Genomic DNA, 23,985 nt, shown 5'->3' on the forward strand with positions numbered 1-23,985 from the left:
TCAGCCAGGCTCCCAAAGCCACCACCCAAACAGGGATCCAGTGAGGCAGCATTCTCCCTGCTACTGTGTTAGGCTTCCTTCACTCACCTCTGGAAATTTCTTCTTCTGCACATATTCCGAAGTGGCAGCATCAAAATACTTGGCATAGCCCTCATTGAGACTGAAAATCTTTCCTTTCTTTTTTATCTTGACATCTTTTTCCACCAGGATAAATTCACCGAGAGCCTAGAAAGATGAAGAGAAACACCTGGAAGAAGAGAGAAACCAGGAAACAGAAGCCCACAGCACACTGCCGAACAATCAGAGAGCATCAGAAAATGTGGGACTGCTGGAGAACATTCCTTGGTAATGTTCACTGCCTGCCCAGTTACTCATTTATAGGGAAGCTTGCAGTATTTGTCCCCCAAGTTCTCATCCCCAGTTAATTCCTAATGTTTCAAGGGAGTTTTGGGCCATAGACAATGAGAGGAAGAAGTTTCACGGATTGAATTTGTCATAAGGGTGGGTGATGCAGTTCCCCTACCAATGGGTGGTCCATTTATGTAAATGACTCAGTCTTAGAAACTATTAAAAGTTCCTGATATCCCAGTGACTCTTACACAAGTTAAGGAGGAAATCCCTTCCATCAGAAACTGTATTCACTTGGCATAAGGAGTAAAATGGATAAAAAATTTTAAAATCTTCAGAATCATTAATAAAAATGTGGCAGTGCCCCCACTGTGGTTGCTCTGCGGGATATCCCCAGTGTAACCCTTTATCTGAGTGCTGGTATTATAAGGACATCCCTCAGGTACCCGTTTATCTGAGTACTTATGGATGTGATTAGGTGGTTGCAGGTATCACTTTGAAAGGCTAGATATCTCTCTAAGTCACTAAGAGGAAAACCAGGCTTGGAAATGTAATCAGCTTTAATGAACTTCAAAGACTAAGAAAGTGAAAATCCCCCACGATGACAGCTCACAGCTGGCAGCTAGATTAGAAGGTTCCTAATAAACATAGGAATTTACCTTCCAAGAGTATAAAGAGGCAAGACCATGTTGACCATGTCTGAAATAAGACAATGATAAGAATACTCAACAGCCACAAAAGTAACTAAGCATCCCTCTCTTCTGTATGTGATGACTGCTTCTTTCCCAATGAATCTCTACCCTCACTTTAATCTTCCCACCTCCTAGATAAAAATTATTGATATACAATCATTAATTGTGCCCACTTCTAGACAACTCCCAAACCAGAACTAGCCCTCTCTTTCTTGAATCCTCCTGAGATCAAGCAAAAGCCCACTTGCTATATAGTTAAGTCCATCCCAACTCCCTCCTACCACGACACTCTACTGTTCCTCTAGAACACATCCTCCCTTGTTCAGTAAACCCAACTTCTTTTTATTAGAGGAAAGTTCTTGGTGGTTTTTAGTTCATGAAATTTAATAACTTGCTGTGGACATTTGTTGCTTTGGAACAGCCCAGTGTGGAGTAATACTTCCTAAAAGCAGCCTGACTCCCTTTGAAGAACTAACTCTCCTCAGTGGATGCCAGTCTAGGAAGACTAGACTGAGCCTCCTCTAGCTCAGTTCATGCATTTGACTTATCTTGGCAAATTAAATTCTCCTCCCTGGCAAGTGAACCTGGAGTGAGAGACACAGAATCAGAGGTAATGTCCAAAACAGACTGGCCAAGCTGCAAGCCCATTCCTGTGACTCCTGCTTCCTGGTCCTCAAGACCTGCCCATTTCAGCTTGCGTTTTGAGCTTTACCATTAATGCAGTAACATCCTTTACTTAATTGGGAAGAACATGTATGTTAGAGGCAGTCCTACAAACCCAGCTGTCCAATAGGGTAGTCACTTAAGTTAATTAAAATAAAATAAAATTTAAAACCCAGTTTCTTAATCACACTAATCACGTTACAAGTATTCAATAGCCACATGGGGCCAGTGGCTACCAAATTGGACAGCACAGATTATAGAACATATCCATGGTCACAGAAAGTTCTATTGGATGGTGCTGCTCTAAAAAGTCCATGTTACTGTCTAGACATTGGCAACATTATGATTTTTTAAATCATTGTATTCCCATAAGCCAAAGAGGTTTAACACATTTTTAGATTAGAAACTCCTTAAGGATAGGGTCTGGGTTGGTAGGACAGACCCCTAAGAACCCTTCAAACGCCCTCCATTACACAAAAGTCTTTAATGTTTTTTGATGTTGGTGTTGGCTCACCAACTAGACTCTCTGGCCCCAAAAAGCAAGTATTAAGAATGACCAGAAAATTATCCCAGGGGACTGGAATTAAAGCACAGAGGCACATGGAGTCCTAAGTACTGATGCTGCCATATTGGGTACCTACAGGGTCAAGCATGAAGAGGTCCACTCCCTGCCCAGTGGAAAGAGCCACGAGCGTTGCACTGCCATAGAGGGCATAGCCCGCAGCCACAATATTTCGGCCTGGCTGCAAAGCATCCTTTTCAGAAGGCTCGTCGTCTGAGGTCTGCGGAAGAGAAAAGAGGAACATGGTGTGTTATTGTCTCTGGACAGAACCCTTTGCCAGAGGCCGCTGGCACTGAAGGAAGCGCAGTTCTCAGCATTTTGAGCTGAAGCACATGCACCTGGAGGGAATGAGCTGCCATATTAATGAACGGTTCTACCTGAGCCATTTTGCAAAGGCCATTCTTGGATTTCTCCCTGGTTTCTGAACACATTCATCTGCATCCTGCCAAGAAATCACTCAAGATGCTAAAACCACAGCCTCTCTTCATAGTCATAAGCAAGAGGGAAAAATCTTTATCATCTCCATTGTGTAGATGAAGAACTCAGAATCTAAATGTTTGGATAACTCACCCGACATCAAGAAGCCTCAGAGGTGGAGTCAAACCCAGGCAGCCTGGCCCAGGGCTCTTCCCTGTTCCATGTGCTGTACCTTGAAGACCTAGTCCTTGCCTGCTCCCCACCTCCATCCCCACACCACAATGAGCCCATGTCTACAGTTTGGAACATTTTCTTCAGGAAGCCTCCCCCTTTGCCATGGCAGCAATGCAGGTGTGAGTGAGAATTCAGAGGGGATTCAGAGAATTCAGACAGGTAGGGATGCCAAGGAAGAAGCAACAAATATTCTTGATGGAGGAACAGAGCTGCAGCTGAGACTCTATTTCATAACCCAGTTTCCCCAATACCTCTTGAAGTTTCCTTCCCTCCCCACCTCCTTATTCTCTAAAAGGCAAGTTTATCAAAACTTATGAGTTTGGTGGGGCATCTGGGTGGCTCAGTCGGTTAAGCGTCCAACTTCGGCTCAGGTCATGATCTCATGGTTGGTAAGTTTAGGCCTTGCATTGGACTCTGTGCTGATAGCTCAGAGCCTGGAGCCTGCTTCGGATTCTCTCTCTCTCTCTCTCTCTCTCTCTCTCTCAAAAATAAACATTTAAAAAATTTCTTAAAAATAAAAGAGAAGAGATGGAGGTCAGGAGAGGTACCCACACAACATCTTGAAACCAGTGAGTGATAAAGCTGGGACAGACCCACATCTCCCAATGCTAAGCCAGCATCCTTCATCCTTCAACACTGTCACAGAACATGGGACTAGTCTGACCTTTGCAAACAATATCCTAACAACTTGATTATAATTAGCAAACCTTACCCTTCTTTAAAAATGGCATGTTCCTTTTAATAATTTTTCCTTTTCCCATCTTGCATTCTTTCAAATAACTTTTTTTTTTTTTGCAAATAATTACATTTCCATCTGACTTGGATACATATTCAATAAATTGGCCTTACTTCCAGATTTACTGGTCACATACAGATTCTGAGAACCAGACCCCAGAGCAGATTCTCAAAGTGGACCAGCAGCATCAGTATCCCCAGGGATCTTGTTAGGAGAGCAAATATTTGTCCCCCCTCCTCCCCCAATCTGGCTAGGCCTACAGAATCAGAAACTCTGGGCCTCCAGAGTCAAACTTCCAGGTGATTCTGAAACATGCTAGTTTGGGAACCACAGCTTTAAAGAATGAGCTCTAAAGACTTTTCAGAAAATTGAAAGGTTTTTAATTAAAACTTTTAGTCTTCACCATTGATGCTCCTAAAACACCTCCATTCGGCCATCAGAAGGACCACATTTTCTGTGTATGAAACTAGGGTTCCTTCCCACTGATTTTTCCCTGACCAGAGGCTGTTCTATCTTTGAGCTGTGATCCTGTAGCCCCTGCACAGGGTAGCACCCTCTCCGTGGCCCTCTGGCCTCTTCCCCATGGCTGGAGGAGAACCACTCCTTCCCCCTGGCTTCACTAGCTTTTAATAACAGGCAGAACTCTCTGGTCTAAAGAAATAACAAAAAAGGGGCGCCTGGGTGGCTCGGTCGGTTAAGTGTCCGACTTCGGCTCAGGTCATGATCTCATGGTCCATGGGTTCAAGCCCTGCGTCGGGCTCTGTGCTGACAGCTCAGAGCCTGGAGCCTGTTTCAGATTCTGTGTCTCCCTCTCTCTGTGACCCTCCCCTGTTCATGCTCTGTCTCTCTCTGTCTCAAAAATAAATAAACGTTAAAAAAAAATTAAGAAATAACAAAAAATACATTCCAGATCCCAAAACTTCCCTCTAGCCATTGCCCTATCTCTGTCTTCATGTAGATCCTGGAGTCTGAAATGCCTGTCTACAGTAGCTGTCTTTCTTCTCCTGCTACCACCGCAGGCTACTAGCTGTCCACTCTGACCACTGTCACTGTCACTGTCCAGTCCTCCTGACCCTACCCCTGGGCAATGTTGGGTCCCTTGACTACTGTCACCTTCTTAGGTGAGAGACATGGGTCTCTCCTAAGCATCTGTCCACTTCCCTCTTTTCTGGACTGCAATATTGTGATTTATAAGAAATATGTATTTGCTCCTTCAGATGACCAAAATGCATTTCTCCTATATATTTGGTTTTTGCCCACAGTCCCTGGCTCACAACTTCCAAAACACTCAGACTTTCCTAAGTGTTGAGAGTGATGAAGGTGTCTTTGTCATGATGATGAGTGACTTTGGGACAGCACCTAAGAGAATTGCCCAGAGAATCAACCACGTGATCACGTGATTAGAAGGCTGGAACTTTCTTCTTCACCCTCTGACCTCCTGGAGAGGTGAGGAGATGGAGATTGAATCAATTGCCAATGGCCAGTGATTTAATCAACCATGCCTATGTAATGAAGCCTCCATAAAACCCGAAAAGGACAAGGTTTGAAGAACTTCTGGATTGGTAAATATCTGGAGATACAAGGAAAGTGGTGTACCTGGAGAGGACAGGGAAGTTCTGCACCCTTTCCCGCTTACCCTGCCCTAGGGATCTCTTCCATCTGGCTGTTCCTGAGTTATATCCTTTAATAATAAACTGGTGATCTAACCACATGTTTCTCTGAGTTCTGTGGGCTGCTCTAGCAAATTAATCAAACCTGAGGAAGGGGGTCTTGGGAACCTCTGATTTGTAACCAGTCAGAAGCACAGGAAAAACCTGGGCTCTCGACTGGCATCTGAATTGAGTTGCCGGCAGGGGCAGCAGGGAGAGTCATTGGGACTTTCAATCTATAGCATGTTGGTCAGAAGTACAGGCTTGCCTTGTAGGACTGAGCCCTTAAACCCTGGAATCTGATGCTATCTCCGGATAGATAGTGTCAGAATCGAGTTGATTTCTTGGACACCTGCTGGTGTCTGAGAATTGCTTGATGCTATGTGGGGAGCCCATGGCATCCCCATGTTGGAATTGGGTCCAGGAACCTTTCATGGACTTCTTTTGAACTCTCTAGCTGTGCCTTCTCATTTGTTTTTGCCATCCCCTAGTCTTCCAATCCCTTAATGCAGGTACTCCTCCTGGTTCTCCGCAGTGCAAAATGGACTTTCTTAACTGCCACCCTATCCAATGTGGAGACTCTGAATTGCTGTGAGACAGAAAAATTTAATGAGGTCTGGGTAGATGCCTGACCCAAACTGCCCCAATCACAGTCTACCCAGAAATCCAGATTTGGGGCTAGAACACTCTGGTTTATGTCAACTTGGGAGCTGTGGGATGGCACCTTTCTTCTGCCATTGGCCAAAGAAGCAGAGAAAACTTGGTCCACAGAGAGAAGGAGTGAACTGGCCACGTGGCAGGAAAGCAAGATAAGAGACTCTTTTCTGGTCCTAGCTTTCCCTGAGGCTGGCCATATTCCTACCTTGGAGTTTCCTAATCCATTCCTGCCATTCCTGCCATTCCTGCCATTTACACCAGAGCCCTAACTAATAAAGCTCTCTTCTTAGTCTACACACTGCTCGGTAATCTCACCCACAACCAGAGTTCAAAGCCCTACACACACTCCCAGTCCTCCATCTTCATCTCCCCTGAGAGCCCAGCCTCAGAGTCACCTGCCCACCAGATATCCCTAGTCAGGTATCCCACAGGTACCCCAAACTCAGTATCATCTAAGATGGAATTTGTCTGCCCCATCTCAACCCCAAAATCCCTGCTCTTCTGCCATTGCTTCCTGTCTCAGCAAATGGCACTGTCATTTGCCCAGTAGAAACCTCAGGGTCACCTGCCCCTCCCTTTCCCTGACCACCCTCCTTGCCATTACCCCATGCCCTCCACTCAGTCACTGAGCCCAGTCTCTCCTTGCACCCACTCTTCACAACTCCATGGCCTCCTCTCCATCCTTACCATCACCGCTTGGCCCCAAGTGACCTTTACCTCCTTCCTGATCCCCCAACTCCACCCTTGCCCCACTCTGATCCATGTCACTTCTCACTTAAAACACGTTATTGACTTCCCACTGCCTCAACGTCTGATATTCTTAACTCATTTTACCAGGTCTTCCATGATCTGTCCCCCATTGGTTGACCAGCCTTGTCCAACACCATCCTCCACCCCACACCCAGGCCCCCACCGCAAAAATACCGAGCTTCTTTTCTCTTCTTGAACATTCCACCACCCTGCATCTGAGCTCCAAGAATCTGTATATGACCTTCTTTCTAACCAGCATGGCCCAATCTTTTCTCTTCACACCTTCTGCCTGAGGAACTCATAGTTAACCTTCACATCCCAGGTGAAGCATCATCTTTCCATGAAGGCCTTCTCTGACCTCTTGGTTAGTCTTCCAGGTACTTAGTGCTTCTCCTGGGAAGCTCCCAACACACCTTCATTAGTGCTGTTTAATGTCTGCCTTCCTAAATAGACTGCAAGCTGCATGGTGGCAGGTGCCAATTGTCTTGTTCAGGCCTGTTTTCCCACCATGAGGTGCAATCTGGCACATGGTTATGGCATTCAGTTGATTCACACATGCAAACACCCATGCAAGTTAATACATGTGCATATATATGCATACATACATACATTTTCAGGAGCATGCTAGACAGGCAATTGCAAGGCATTCCCAAATTTCATCAACCTCTTATATAAATTTAGATTTTCCTGAATTTTAACCTTTTATTTTAAAATAATTAAAGATTCACTGGAAGTTGCACAGATAGTACAGAGATCCCATGTACCTTTCATCCAACTTCCTTCAATAGTTGCACTGTAAATATTTTGCTACAGTACAATATCAAAACCAGGAAATTGGCATTGGTATTAAGTCTGTGTACCACTCTGTGCCATCTTGTCACATGTGTAGACACCATATAAAGACACAGAACTATACCATCAGGCACAGAAGTCTCCCTCATGCTACCCCTTTGTGGTCATTCCCACACTCCGCCCCTCCCTGCTATCCCTAACCCCTGCGACCACTGATCTTTCAACAGCTCTATAAGTACGCTTTATAGAGAATATCACATAAATGGGATCATAAAGTTTGTGAACTTCTTAAATTTTTTACTCAGCGTGAAACCCATGAGATCCATCAAAGTTGTTACATGTATTGATAGTTTATTCCATCTTATTGCTGAGTGGTTCCCCATGGTATGAATGTATCACTATTCAACCATTCATCTGTTGTAGGACGTTTGGGTTATTTTCAGCTGTGGGCTATTACAAATAAAGCTGCCATGAGCAATCACGTGCAGGTTTTTGGGTGGACATAAATCTTCAATTCTCTGGGAAAAATGCAAAAACTGCCAAACTTTTCCTGAGTAGCTGTGTCACTTCACATTTCCACTAACAATGCATGCCCTTGTAGCAGTTGGTTTTGTCACTGTTTTCTATTTCAGGGGTTCTATTAGGTATGTAGTGATGACTCATCATGGTCTTACTTTGCATTTCCCTAATGGCTAGTGATGTTGAACATCTTTTATGTGCTTCTTTGCCAAGGAACTTCTTTTCACCTGTTTGGTGACACGTCTCTTTATGTTTTATGTTCTAATTGGATTGTTTCGAGTTTTTTACTGTTGAGTTTTGAGTCCTTTGTCAAACTCTCATTCTGTAGCTTGTGCGCTCATCCTCTTTACAGAGTGTGCTTTTTGAGGAATTGCTCATCTAACTTGTCCAATTTATGCAGGTAGAGGTGTTTATAGTATTCCCTTTTTATCCTTTAGATGTCTCCTTTTTTTTTCAATATCAAAACAACTCTGAGATGAACAGTCTAGTGAACAAACACATGTTTCCATGATTATTTTCCCCAGAGAAATTCCAAACAATGAAATTATTGGGTGAAAGACTTTTGATATATATTGAAAAGTTGCCCCTCAGAAAGACTGCATTAACTTATAGCTTTACCATCAGTGATAAAAGCATTCACTTTAATTCAACCTCATGAACATAAAAGAGCACTATCTTTTCAACTTGGCCAATTTGGTGACTGAAAAAAAAATGATATTTCTTTTGTTTTAATTTCCATTTTTTATAGTTAACAAAGTAAACTTCATAGCCTTCTTGTCCATTTTTATTTTTTATTTTGTAAGTTGCCTGTTTCATATCTTTGCATATTTTTCTCTCAGGGTGTTTGTATTCTTGTTGTTTATTGTAATACCTTTTTACATATGAGAGATATTAATGCCACATATTTGTTACACCTATTTTCCTCAATTGTCATCTGCTTTTTAATTTTATTTACAGTGTCCTTTTCTTTTGCAGTGCAGTTTTTCTAGTAATTGAAATTATTTACCACAGCCCACATTATTTTCTTCTCTTGCCTTTATGGTTAGATAGAATTTCCCCTACATCAAAACAAAGCCAGACAAATATTATTCTGTTTTTGCTCCAGTTTCATCTCCCATCTCTCCATCAAGTCCATTAAACCATCTGTAATTTACTTTAGTGCATGGAAAAAAGAAAGGCTCATTTTTTTCTGGTCTGAGACTTCAAAAATCTACTTCACATTAGTAATCTCTATTGCCATGACACTTCTCTCAGAAAATCTCAGAATAGTTTGCAAATGATTTGGTGTTATCTTTATCAGGTGTTTTTTTTTAATGTTTTATTTATTTTTTTGAGAGAGAGAGCACAAATGGGGGAAGGGCAGGGAAGTAGGGGGACAGAAGATCCAAAGCAGGCTCTGCACTGACAGGCTGACTGCAGGGGGCCTGATGCGGGGCTCGAACCCATGAACTGTGAGATCATGACCTGTGCCAAAGTCAGATGCTCAACCAACTGAGCCACCCAGGTGCCCCTCTCGGGTCTTTTTATTTCTTCCTACCCCAATAAAATATCTAAATCTGTCACGGGTAAAGGAAGGGATGCATCATATGGCAACTTACCAGTAAAGTTAGTGACAATTGCAAAGACTCAATGTGTTGGTGGTAGAGGGTATGGAAAAGTAGACTATTTTTCTTTTTGTTGAGGTATAACTTAAACATAGCAAAGCACACAAATCTGAATTGTTCAGTTCAATGAATTTTTATATACGTGTAGTATATATTCATGTAACTACTGAGATTAGCTTGCAGAATATTTCCAGGGCACCTGGATGGCTCAGTCGGTTACACATCTGGCTCTTGACTTCAGCTCAGGTCATGATCTCACAGTTTGTGGGTTTGAGCCCTATATTGGGCTCTGCATTGACAGTACAGAGCCTGCTTGGCATTCTCTCTCTCTTCCTCTCTCTCTGCCCCTCCCCTGCTCTTGTCATTCTCCCTCTCTTTCAAAATAAATACACTTTAATTTAAAAAAAAAAAATTACAGAACATCTCCAACAACCTAGCAGTCTCTGGGTACCTCTTCAGTCATTATCACAGCCTCCAAAGATATCATGTGGACATCAAAAGGATAATTACCTTTGCCTGTTTTCATATAAATGAAATTACAAAGCATGTGTTCTTTTGTATCTGCTTATGTTTCACAACATTACGTCTTTGCAATTTTTCTATGTCTTTGCATTCAGAAACTTCTTGTTCTTTTTCATTGCTATGTAGTTTTCTGTTATATGAATATATCACAATTATTTATCCATTCTAATGTTGATACACACTTGGGCTTTGTTTTCTAGTTAGGGGCTACTATGAATAATTTGTGCATGTCTTTGGGCAGTCACAAGTGCTCGCTTATCCTGGGTGCGTACCAGCAGTAGACTTGCTGGGCCACAATGTATTACTACATGTTTAGCATCACAGGTGCCATGCCAACTTTTCCAAAGTATTTGTATTACTTTTTACTGCCGTCAACAATGTACAATTCCAGTTTCTTCATCAACACTTGGTATACATTTTTCATTTGAGCCATTCTTGTGGGGATGAATGATGTCTCATTGTTTAACATCCATTTCCCAGATGACTAACGACTTCGAGCATCTTCCTTGTGCTTATTAACCAGTTGTGTGGAAAATATCTCTTTAGTGAAGTGCTTATTCAAGCTTTTGCCCATCCCTTTGATTATACTGATGGTATTTTTTTTTTAATTTTTTTTTTCAACGTTTAGTTATTTTTGGGACAGAGAGAGACAGAGCATGAACGGGGGAGGGGCAGAGAGAGAGGGAGACACAGAATCGGAAACAGGCTCCAGGCTCTGAGCCATCAGCCCAGAGCCCGACGCGGGGCTCGAACTCACAGACCGCGAGATCGTGACCTGGCTGAAGTCGGACGCTCAACCGACTGCGCCACCCAGGCGCCCCCTGATGGTATTTTTTTATTGATTTGTAGAAGTCCTTGATTTATTCTGCATAGGCGTTCCTTGTTGGAAATATGTATTGAAAATCTTTTCTGCCAGTCTTTTCACTTATCTTGTCTTATGATGAATGAAAGTTCTTAATCTTAATGAACTACAGTTTATTAGCCTTTTTTTTTTCATGGTTAGTGCTTTCTGTGTCCTATTTAAGAAAGATTTACCTTCCCCAAAGTCAGGAAGATATTGTCCTATGTTTTTTTCTAGAAACATATTGGTAGTTGCCAGAAGCAGGGGTGGAAGGGTGAGGGGGAAATGAGTGAAGGTGGTCAAAGGGTACAAACTTCCAGTTAATAGATGAATAAATCCTAAGGATGTAATGTACAGTGTGGCGACTATAGTTAACAATACTGATTGTATGCTTGAAAGTTGCTATGAGAGTAGATCTTAAAAGCTGTCATCACCAGACAAAAATTTTGTTTAACTATGGTGATGGATGTTCACCAAACTTACTGTGGTTATCATTTATATATATATATATATATATATATATATATATATTATATATATCAAATCATTATGTTGTTCACCTATTCTAATACAATGCTATACATCAATTAGATCTCAGTAAAATTGGGAGTGGGGGCAAGGAGCTATTAAGAGCCATGATGGCAGAGTTGGAGAGCCTGTTTGAATTCTTGTCCTTCACGTACCAACTGGTGATTTTAGTTGAGTTACTTAACTTCTCTGTGCTTCAATTTGTTCCCCAGTAAAAAAAAAAAAATTGGTAGCAGTGTGTGCACCTGCTTCATGGGCTGAGGTGATGAGTGACCCAGGAGCACTGTGCTTGTAGGTGGGCAGAAGAGTTCCTGACTCATGCTCAGCAGTCAACAGTATTGGCCACAATGAAAAAGCCAATGTTGAAAGCCACCTCAAAGATACAACTGGTGTCTTTTTTCAGAATCTCATAAAGATCATACCACCTATGTCTTTATTTTTATTTCCAAGCTTTACTTCAAAAAGAGAAGTAACGTTCCTTTATACACCTATCTCATTTTGGCTTAACCTTCAAACATCATATTAGTCTTTCACTTTCTCAAACACCAGAGAAAGTGTCTTGGGTCATTCTCTCCTGCTCCCTCAGCAAAATTCTCCTTTTCTCTCTTCACAAGAAAAAAAGAAAGAGAGAGAGAGAGAGAGAGAGAGAGAGAAACACCAATTGGGAAACATTCTCAGAGTATTCCTCTAGCCTGGGCTTGCTTGGCTTACATTTCGTTCTTCAAAACAGAAGTAACAGAGCCCCCATCCTGCTCCTTGATTTTCTTCACAGAAAGAAAGCTTAGGCTAATTCACATATTCTGCTAAGGTTAGGTTTCTGCTAAGCTTTTGCCCCTGAAAATCAAATTCTGGCCTCTTTCTTTGGACAATCATCAGCCAAGCACAAATAATCTTGCAATATCAATATCTACAGACAACACACTGGGTGACATGGGATGTACCCAATCCTCCCCCACATTTATAATCTAAGAGCATGAAGGAAAACACTCATAGAAAGTTAATTACATACACATTACATGATTAGTGCCAAATTGGTAGCATAGAAATCAGTGATGCCTGTGTGTGTTTGATCATAGTCTAGTGGAAAGAATGTGTGCTGTGGAGCCAGAGGTATGGGCCTCTAAGACCAGCCCAGAGGGCAGATTACCCAACCGAACAATCCTTAAGACCATCCAGAGCCTGTAGTGTCCCTTCGGCCTGACAGCCCCCCTGGGGAAAAGGCCCAGCCATTCTGATTAGAGTGAGGACTGATCTCAAACTGAGATATACTGTGGACTTTGTTGTGTGACATGAAGTTTCTGGTAATACTGGGTGGTCGCAAACCCACCCATAAAATCCTCTGTTGGCAGGTATGTGGTGTATACACGAAATGGCCCCAAACAGGTCCTAATGCCCAGAGTCTGTGACTAGGTTGCATTACATGGCACAAGGGACTTTGCAGATGCAATTAGGGTCACTAATTTAAAATAGAGAGGTATCATTGTGGATTTTCCAGATGGGCCCAATCTAATCAAATGAGCCCTTAAAAGCAGAGAACTTTCTGTGGCTGAGGGCAGGGGAGACAAGGCAAAGTGGGGATATCAGAGAGATTAGAAGCCTGAACAAGACTTGGCCTGCCTTCACTGCCTTGGAGGAGAAAGGAAGCACAAGCCTGGGAATATAGGAAGCCTCTAGAAGCTGAGAATGACCCCAGTACCAGCCAGGAAAAAAACAAAACAACAACAAAAAAAAACCCAAGGACCTCCATCCTGCAACAGAATGGAACTGAATTCTGCCAACAACCTAAAAGAGCCTGGAAGCTAATTCCCCACCCCCAGCCTTTCGATAGGAAGCCAGGCTGGCTGACACCCAGATTTTGGCCTTATGAGACCCTGAGCAGAGAACTCAGTCATGCCTTTCAGACTTCTGACCTACAGAATGGTAGATACTAAATGGGGGTTATTTTAAGCCTCCAAATGTGTGGTTAATTGTTACAGCAGCAATAGAAAACTAATGCAATAAGATTTGAGAAACATAAAGAAGAAACAGAGGAGTCCTCAAATGCCACCTGGAACCTAATACTCTATCTGATATTTGTGTCACTCCCATTTTCTTAAAACCAAGACTCATCTGTCCTCTTATTTTACCTTCCCACCCATGCAGTGAAGAAGGCAAATGGAAAATTACCATATCAGCTCTTCCAATGAGGAGCCCGAGGCCAGAGTGAGTTATGGTTTGCTTACAATCGTGGGTCTGGTCAGTGGGAAGATAGAGGCTAGAACTCCAAACTTGTGGCTCCCAGGCCAGGAACCTTCCAGAAGCCACCAAGAGGGAAAAGGCATTAAAGATCAGACTCACCTTTCTGTAGATGGCAAAGATGGTTCCAATGGAGGCCAGGCAGTCGATGTTAGAAGATCCATCCAGTGGGTCAAAGCAGACCACATACTTCCCCTAAATGCACAGAGAGAAGAACCACCTGATTGGTGCCCTTCCAACCAATACACTCTGTGAAGTGGCAGTGCATGGTCGGTACCACTACATCAAAAGTGACCCAGAGCAAAGGGATATCCTTACCAGAAACTGCAATTACTTAAGGAGGGCAAAGTATCCCTTAAGGAGGGATTCAGCATCTATGAATCCTGAGCTCGGGGCCAATGTGCCCATAGACAGATGAGTCAATGCCCACATGGGGCGACGGAAATCCCATCCACCTCCGTGCCTCCTCTGGCTCTGCCCTTCCCTCCAGGGTGGGCCCATGGGGGCCTCATGGCAGTGGAGGGTGTGAGAGGAAATCATGTCTGAAACTGGCACCTGGCCGGGAAGAGGTAGAGGAGCCGAAGATAAACCTGAGCGAGCTCTACCCATATCCACAGTAAAGTCAGTAAAGTCAGTTATGGATTTATTCATGATTCTTTCTGAACCTCTATGCAGACAGGCTTTTCTCACTGGGGAGCAATTTTGCCAAAAGACTTCAGAAAATCTCAGAACAATGTCCCAGGGCCTCTGGATCTGTCTTATTAAGAGAGCTGGCATGTATACATACGTCAGGAGAATAAAAATACTGTCCCAGGTTTTGCTGCATCCAACCCACCTGTCCTGTGTGAAGGCCAGAAGACAGATCTGGATCTTTCCAGCCCACACACACCGCTCTCACAGGCTGCTCCAGCCAACATTCCACGGGAAGAAATCATCAGATACTTTTTACAGACCTCCTATGTGCAAGGTTCTGGGAGAGCTGTAGTGATGGGGACCAGAGTTTCCTGGCTAATTAGGCTAATTAAATACTGGTAATATAACATCAAGTAAGATGGAAGTCATTTCTCCCACCACTAAAATTACTTTTCCCTGACTTTCTGGTGACTTAATGCCCTAGCTTAAGCTGTTTTTTTTTTTTTTTTCCCTCTCTCACTGGGGGTGGAGACGGGCTAAAAAATGGGATAATCCATAAGTTTGGAAATTTCCCATTCTCCCTGTGGATAATTCAACTGAACCCATTCAATCATTCATGCATTCATTCAACAGATATCTTTTGAACATCTAGCATATGCTGGAAAATGTTCAAAGAACTGGTGTGGAAGTAGGCATAGAATATTCAAGAACCAGCACTAAGACCTGTATAGATCAGGCCAAATGGGGAAGAAAACAATAGATTAGATAGGAGAGATGATTGAGAGGCATGTAACAGTGGGAACTGAAAGTTGAAAATAATAGGTATGATTTAGCTTAAATTGTGTGAGACAACAAGAGTAAAGTGCTTTGCACAGTCCCTGGTATAAGGTAGATGTTTCATACATTTGCTTTTACCTTTTTCATCCTCTCAGCTAATTATGAAGAAATGGTCTCCAACACCCAATATATAAAACAAGGCCCAGTCCCAGTATTTACTTTGTATCACAGCTGGACATGGGTTGAATTTTTGGCCACTAGCAAACCTCTGACTTTAATGAACTGTTTTTGTGAAACCAGAGTAGCTACAGACCCTGCCTGGTCATGCCCTGCACTAACCAAGTTTGCCATTGTATTAAGGCAAGAGAGCACGATCTTTACGGTTTCTTTTCTATATTGGCTAACAGTTTGTCAGGAATGAAGAAATCTCTGATGAAACCAGAGCCCCTTGGAGAAGTTTGTGTTGGGGAGAGGGAGAATAGAAGTGGGGATGGGAAGAGTACAGGTCTGCTCTTCCCAGGAGCTCTAGTTTTTACTGGACTCGATGGTTTTGAAACCACAAAAAATGCAGCACTTGTTCCTGGCAAATGAAGACAAAACCCCACCCACTGAGGCATTTTCAGGAAATTACTCTTTACCCTGAATGAATCACCCCCCTGTTGTGGATTTTTTTTTCCACTAGACAGCATAAGACTTCTAACTAAAAAAGTATTCAATCTCCTCCCCCCCCCCCCCCCCCCGGAAAATAAAAGTTAAGGAATAGGAATATCCCAGGAACTAAAGAAAAGTAAAGCAACCAGATTCTTCCCAACTCAGTAGTACCATCTACTGGTGGCTAGGGGAACTGCATCCCGTCCCGACACGCACCCTCTTCTCCTTGGGGGTGATAATCGCGTCTTTATTCTCCTCAGAGACCAGGACACAGGTGCCGTAGGAGGACTGGAGCATGTTGATCACCAGAGAATTGGATAACACGTCCAATTTCTTCACCTCATCCCCGGTCACGTTCACGCTTCCCGCAATTCCATACCTAAGAAGACGAAAGACTGAATGAAATGGTTAAGGGAATCCAAAACTCCATCAGAGAAGCCCAGATTTGGGGGGGGGGGGGGGGGCCGCACCAGGGTGGCTCAGTTGGTTAAGCATCCCACTTCTGCTCAGGTCATGATCTCACGGTTTGTGCGTTCGAGCCCCACATCAGGCTCTTTGCTCTCAGCACAGAGCCTGCTTCATTCAGATCCTCTGTCCCCCCTCTCTCTGCCCCTCCCCTGCTTGCACTTTCTTTCTCTCTCCCTCTCTCTCTCTCTCAATCTCTCTCTCTCAAAATAAATAAACTTTAAAAAAAAAGGCCCAGACACCATTATTATAAGCCACTTTTCCCTTCATTGCTGCCAAATCTCCAATTTATACAGACCAAGTGCAACATTTCTCAAAGCTGTGATTCTCATCCTTGCTTCCTTTACACCGTGAGGATATTGTCATAGCCCCGTATTCTCCCAACAATGCTAACTGGAATTCAATCTTATAAAAACACAAACCTGCAATGGGCAGTGGGAGGTGAAGGGAAAGAGCCAATTCATAAAGTCAGACATGTCGCCATCATTACTAACCCCAAAACTAAAGGACCATAGCTTCCCAGCACAGGAATTTCAAGTATTTGTTGATCACCCTCAAATAATGGCCTGGTGGACTGAATGAGAAATTTGGCCTGTGTTGGCTTTGCATTACTTAAGATGGAAATTTGGGGACAGACTTAACTAATTTAATTTTGTTCTTCATTACCATTTCAAGCGACGTAAGAAAAATTCTATCTAGCTTTATGTTTTAGAATATCAGTATGCAAAGGTCTCCTAACTTCCACCGTCATGGGCAGGGTCCTTCTAAAATACCAACAAGATCACTCTGGTCTCACCCAGAATCTCCAAGTTCCCCATGGTGGACTTCAGGCCTCACCAAGGAAGCCCTGTTCCCATGCTGGCATTGCCTCTTGTCCCACTGACCTCACTCAGCCAGTCTCAGCCTCTGGGATCCACTAGGCACACACTTGTCTTACACGGACCCCTCGGTTGGCTGCCCCATCCCCGCACTCTTCCCGCCAAGAGTGGCATGGCTATACCCACTCAAGCCTTTTTCATCTCAACAGCCACAAAAGTCCTGTGGCCACCAGCACCCAGCAAGATGCTCCTCTCTTTTTCACCCTCACTTATGGTGTTCACTCCACAGGAATGCTGTCTGCCTACCATGAGCTTTTCCCTACTCTCCCTCCTGATCCATTCCAAAGGCTTCCTTGGCCCCAACACCACCAGGCACACCCCTGTCATCCTTCCACAGCAGTTTGTGATCTGTTCATGGGAATGCCTTTCCTGGTAGATTATCTGCTCACTGAAGGCTAGAACGGCTTATTGTACTGGTTTCCACAGCACCCAAGGATGTGGTAAATGCTCAATATACATTCACTGAATTATGAAGAAAGCATGGCAGGAAAATAATTTCTCTACATCCCCACCCCTTCTTTAAAGCCATGTATTTGCTGAAGGAATCCTCAGGTGGCTCTAACAGGTAGCCCGGTTGAGAACCACTGATGTACCCTAAGCAGGGGACAACTCACTTCCCACCCTCTTCCTTGACTGACAACCTTCCTCCAGGTGCCATTTACCCTTAACCCCCATTAGCACCCCTCCTTCCAGAAAGAATGGAAGCACATTCATAATGAGATCTGTCTGACACCTGCTCCAAGTTAGATCATGGATACAGCAGAGCTTTATAATCCACAGGACAATATCTTTTACTATTTTTTGAAAGCTTTACTGATAATTTTTGAATGGGATGTTCTACCACTTTGGCAGAAACCCATGAAGGTGCTTCCAGGAGAAGGATTCTAGCATTCCCTTCTTCCTACAGCAATGAACAGACAAAAGAGAAGAAAAAGCATGAACATTTTTTTATCACGTTTGCATTCATTGAGCTTGTGCCTAAAATGTCTTCCCCAAAAAAGGAAGCAAAGAATGAGGGGCTTGAGGCTCCCTAGATGAGAAAAGGGGCAGGAACATGTGAAAATCCTATTTTCAGGAGAATTGTTCCAGGACAGAGAACGACCTTTTAGCAATATGAGAAACAATTCCACGGTCCTCTTAAAATAACCTCAGCATTGGGGCGCCTGGGTGGCGCAGTCGGTTAAGCGTCCGACTTCAGCCAGGTCACGATCTCACGGTCCGTGGGTTCGAGCCCCGCGTCGGGCTCTGGGCTGATGGCCCAGAGCCTGGAGCCTGTTTCCGATTCTGTGTCTCCCTCTCTCTCTGCCCCTCCCCCGTTCATGCTCTGTCTCGCTCTGTCCCAAAAATAAATAAAAAACGTTGAAAAAAAAAAAAATAAATAACCTCAGCATTTTGTTAGAAAGAAGGAATTTCCAGGCAATGGGCATCTCACACTGCCACTTTGGTGTTTCAGTGAGGGGTCAGGAGAAGGATGACATCTGAATTGGCAGAATGTGGGGCTTCTGCCAGCCTGAGGACCCCTACCTCAGCCTCTGAGAAAATAGTGGAGCCTGAAGTCTTGATTCCATGGGCTACACCTGCCACCTAGTGGACATTCAGCAGCATGGGCCAGCCAGCGGGCAAATTTCCCCAGATCTGGGCTTGGACCCACTGTAATAATGAGCATTTACTGAGCATTTATTATGGATCTGGCGCTGTTGAAGTTATCATCACATGGATTCACTAAGCTTTACAACAACCCTATAAGTTAGGGGCTATTCCCATCCCCTCTGTTTTACAAATGGGAAACTGAGGTCCTAACAAGAGTAGACAGTCACATGGAAGGCAGCCAAGTTAAATGAACACCTTATTAACCAGTTCCTGAGTCTACTTCATCTGGACACTCGACAGGCACAAAGTTAGAGTTCTGAAGCCACGTAGTACAACTGTACCACCGCATCCACTGCCTAGCTAAGCGTCCTGCACAGAGGACGAGCACATTAAGGCGGGTAAATAATACTGAAAAGCAGTGGAGATGCCCAGAAAATGGCTCTAAGCATAGCAGAGCCATATGCAGGGACAGGTAAAGTCACTACTTAGTGTCACTCAGCACAGCCCATCACCTGGTGGGATCAGAACAGAGGCAAATGGCTGCACCTCGCATTCATGAAGATTGTTACAAGTAAAGATTGGCCATTATTGGTCTATGAGGCAATACAGTTATAGCAATACACAGAGATCAGGGAGGGCCGATCATAATGCGTCTTTAAACTGGATGTCATTACTGGGTTACAAAACCTTATCCGTTATAAATAAATCCTATAGTTATCTTGTGAGAATTACATCTTGTGATATAACGCTATCAAATTTTTGGTTCAAAAGTACTAAATTGTTAAGAATTACTATTTTAAATATTAGACTTTATTTCTTTATTTGGGGGAATAATAATAATGGGCCCCTTCACCTTTGGAGAGGACCTTTGCTACAAAAAAAAAAAAAAAATGGAAGTGCAAAGAAAGTCAGCTTTTTTTCAGCACAGACTTAAACTGGACTCTTGGCCGTGTGAACGTTAAGGAAAACCTCACTAAAATTGAGTCGGGAGGCCAGAAGGGGGAGCCCTCACACTGTAGCACTGGAGGTCATTGCAGGAAGTGTCAATTCCAGACTAACACAAAAATCCTCCGGGGAAAGAATCATCAGTTATGGGCTCCTAGAAGGAAGGATGTACATTGCCTCTCCTGCAAGAAATTGACTTGCCAACTCAGCCAATAAGAAACTATTATGGCCCTGAACTCTTGCTTTTCACCAATGGACTTTTGTTCAAAACAGCTCCTGCCAATGTCCTCCTTCATAAAATAACCTTCTTCTCCTTTGTTAAACCAGCCTATGGTTTTTGGCGTAGCTCACTTGTCCCATATTGTAATTCTCTTACTATTCCCAAATAAACTCATTTTGGGGGGGGGGTAAAATAACTGACTTATTGGGGTATCTGGGTGGCTCAGTCCATTAAGCTCAGATCATGATTTCAGGGTCATAAGATTGGAACCCCACATTGGATTCTGCACTGGGCTTGGAGCCTGCTTAAGATTCACTCTCTGCTTCTCCCTCTGCCCCTCCTCCTGCGCTCTCTCTCTCTCCCTCTCTCTTACAATAAAATAAAATAAAATAAAATAAAATAAAATAAAATAAAATAAAATAACTGGCTTATTTTTTAAGGTCAGCAGCTGTGACATTCAGCAGCCATAGTATGAACTTGGCCTTCTTCTGTGCTTGGATAAAGTACTGAAGAGAACAAAGTGGAAGAATGCTCTTCATTTCCTCCTCCTGGACCCAGAACCTCCCAGCTTCCTGCACACCAAGTAGAGAAAAAGATAATGAGTCTCAGAGAAGAAATAAAAAATTGTTTTGAAAGCAAAAGACTCCTTCCCTCAGTAAGGACAGAGACGCAGGGCAGAAGTCATTTTGTAAATGATTGCTAGCTCCTAACACACTGGCAAAGTTCATGGCAATAAAATGCTACTACCTGCAAAGATCATAAAGCAAAATCTCAAGTCCTATTCGCTGTTTCTTTCTGCCATAAGAAACAAGCCGGGATAATACAATCTATGTTTTTAATGCAACCAGCCACTGAGCTTCTCATCGTTATAATACATGGCAACTGGAAAAATTATATATTTTTTTCTTCATACCACGTCTCCAAGTATTTCGTTCCTTTCTGGAAACAAGTCAAAGGCCCCTTTATCAAGAGACAGAAACTTTAAAAGCGCCTTCCCTCCAGAGCACAGAGGCAAATAGCTTTAGACATGGTCGCCTGCCCAAGTGACCTGTACCTGCGGCTTTGCCCACGCCCCACCTGGGCCCGAATCCCTCTACATCAGGGGCAGGTCTGTGCACCCACACCTACTCCCCCAGGACTCACAGGTGGGCCAGGCCGGCCTTGCGCACAGCCGAGGATATGGCTTTGATGGCTGTCAGCATGGAGTTCAGCAGCTGTGTGAGCTCCCCGGTTCCTTTGGCCTGACGCCCCTTTTCCATAACGTAGCGAGTCAGGGTGAGCATGTCCGTTTCAAAGGGGCTGCTGTCCGACATGGTGGCGGATAAGTGTTCAAAATCTTCTTCTCCTGGAAAGCCTTGTTTATCTCTGAAGTCTGTGGCTCTTTGGTATCAGAGCTGGTTTGCACTAGCCCTGCCAGGACCTTTAACGAAAAAGTGCCCCAACCCACGTGATTAAGATAACTGGGCAAACCCTCAAGGAAATCTCTCTGGCAAGGTTGATGTTGAAGGCTGCCAAGGCACCATAAGCAAGCTGTAAATAGAATCGGGCAGCCCAGAAACACACCTACTTTCTTTTGATGAACCTTTTTATTTAAAGATCCTAAGAAGGAGCCATTTAGAAACTGGTGGAAGATGAGAAATCCAGCCACTAAAAAATGATCCCTAGAACCCTCTCATTCAAGGACTCAGAAGGATTTTTTGCATATATCTACTGTAGAATCCAGTTCCCCAATGACTCTAAGAGGCAGACTGGCAGATCTTACCTAGGGTATAGGTCACACAATAAAATATGGCAATCCTGGGACCTCTCAGCCCGGGGTCTTTTATATACTTTTGCAAAGGATGCTTTTTATTTCCAAAAAGACATATGCCTGAGTATCCTTAAAAGCCACCCAAATCTAGAAGAAAAAAATTACATTCCTAGCACAGTGCCTAGCATCAGGTTATTTTATCAATTCCTTTAGATTTGCACATCTAATTCAAAAATACTACTTTCTTGGGATGCCTGGGTGGCTGAATAGGTTAAATGTCCAACTTTAGCTCAGGTCATGATCTCGCAGTTTATGAGTTCAAGACCTGCGTCGGACTCTGTGCTGACAGCTCAGAGCCTAGAGCCTGCTTTGGATTCTGTGTCTCCCTCTCTCTCTGCCCCTCCCCCACTAGTGTTCTCTCTCTCTCTCTCTCTCTTTCTCTCTCTCTCTCTCTCTCTGTCTCTCAAAAATAAACATAAAAAATTTTTAGATACTACTTTCTTACTGAAAAGGAAACACTACAGAAGTATATAAAAGAAAAAGTGAGAGTCCTCACCACCAGCCCATCCCCCAGCCAACTCTCTAGAAATAACTGAGCTGGTGGGGGTCTGTACTGGTATTAGGCACTGGCAGGGGCCTGGGTAGCATAGACCAAGACCTTTCTCTAGGGGTGCATAGACCTGGCACTGAGTCCCAACCTAATTATCTACTAGTTGTCCTGGGAAAGTTCCTGAAGCCTCAGTTTCCTCTCCTATAAATGGGAATAGAAGTAAAACATCTATGTTATAGAGTGGTTTTCAGGATTAAAAGTGATAAGATGTGCCTGGCACAGAGCAGGTTCCCAGTACTTGGTAGTTATTACTACCCTTCCAAATTTTTGATGCATATATAATTATTATGTATACATATATAACTCCACTTTATAAAATAGAGGAATATGCACGCTGCTTTGTAGAATACATACATTGGTCTGCAATATGATTTTTCTTTTGATGGTTATTTCAATCAGAATGTGTTCAGCTGCAAGTAAGAGAAAACTCAGATGAAATAAATATTGTAGGGGGTTATTGTTCTCATATTTTCTCATGCGTTCACGAGGAGGTGGCTGCTGGCATTTATTTAGCTCTTCAAAGGCTCCATTTTAGGGGCCCCTCTGTCTCTTCTGTTACCCTGGGTCAGCTGGCTTCTGCCTCCAAGTTGAAACATCTTATGAAAACAAAATGGCAACCACCATTCTGCCCATGTAGCCCACACTGAAGGCCCAAAGAGGGGAGAAGGGCACTCTAATCACATCAGTTCCCTTTTATTAGAAAAGAAATATTTCCTCAGAACACCCCCCCACACACACACACACACACACGCACCAGTAGATTTCCACTTCCATAGCTTCGGCCAGATTTGTTTCACATGGTGACCCCTCACTGCAAGAGTTGGGCACTGGTATTGGATCAACCAATCTAAGGTGGCTGCCATAGCCTACCATCTTGGAAATACACATCCATGTTGGTACATAGAGGTATGCTGCATTCTAGTGTGTGAACAATTAATTTACTTTGGAAATGTGCATCCTTGAGATAATGTTTCCACAAGCTTCCTTATCTTTGTGCATGCTCTTGTGTGAGGCCTTCAGTCAGAACATTTTCATGTTGACATCACCAGGATCTAAACCAGACAGCTCTCATTCTTTTCGGAAAGCTTCAGGGAACTGTAAGAACTATAGAAGGGAACTTTCTTTGATCCTGATGTGTCATGTTGCCATTAACAAATAACTAAGCTTTGTCTTTCAAGTGAGAGATCAACAATGATTCTTCTGACATAATTATAGGAAGACCAGTGGCTGCATGTTAGGAGTTCTGGGCCAGTAAGTGAATATAAGAGAAGAGGGTGTCCTGCTTGTAGGTTTCCAGGTTTCCTTTGAAGTACAACATTGTCTTCAAAGGATTTGAAGGTGAACATTGGATTTGAAGGATTTCAAATCCTTTGTACTTCAAAGGATTTGAAGTACAACATTGTCTTCAAAGGATTTGAGAGTGAAAAACAACGCCAGTTGCAGTGGGCCTTTACATCTTTCCTAAAGAAATGATTATGTATATTCACACAAACACCCGTTCACAAATATTAATAGCAGCTCTATTTATGTAAGAGACTGCAACCCCAAATGCTCTTCAGTGAATGGATAAGCAAACTGGGGTAGATCCATAAAATGGACTACTATTCAGCAAGAAAAAAGAACAACCCTGCTACACGCAGCACTGGAATGAATCTCAAAGACATCGTGCTAAGTGAAAGAAGCCAGTCAAGGTGGCCGGGGTGGCTCAGTTGGTTGA

General features: G+C 43.4%; 1 protein-coding gene across 1 annotated transcript in view; it reads right to left on the bottom strand.

The window, feature by feature from the left end:
• FBP2 (fructose-bisphosphatase 2) overlaps positions 1–21,317 on the bottom strand; it is a 29,782-nt gene extending 8,465 nt beyond the window's left edge. The window contains exons 1-5 of the mRNA XM_030294244.1: positions 21,052–21,317; positions 16,027–16,189; positions 13,852–13,944; positions 2,345–2,485; positions 88–225 (exon numbers count right to left, since the gene is read on the bottom strand). Coding sequence (XP_030150104.1) covers positions 88–225; positions 2,345–2,485; positions 13,852–13,944; positions 16,027–16,189; positions 21,052–21,221 — 705 coding nt within the window. The 5' untranslated portion in view covers positions 21,222–21,317. The remainder of the gene's footprint in view (positions 1–87; positions 226–2,344; positions 2,486–13,851; positions 13,945–16,026; positions 16,190–21,051) is intronic.
• Positions 21,318–23,985: the final 2,668 nt, after the last annotated feature.

The sequence above is a fragment of the Lynx canadensis genome, chromosome D4, assembly GCF_007474595.2.
Source record: "Lynx canadensis isolate LIC74 chromosome D4, mLynCan4.pri.v2, whole genome shotgun sequence".
Taxonomy (NCBI): Eukaryota; Metazoa; Chordata; class Mammalia; order Carnivora; family Felidae; genus Lynx; species Lynx canadensis.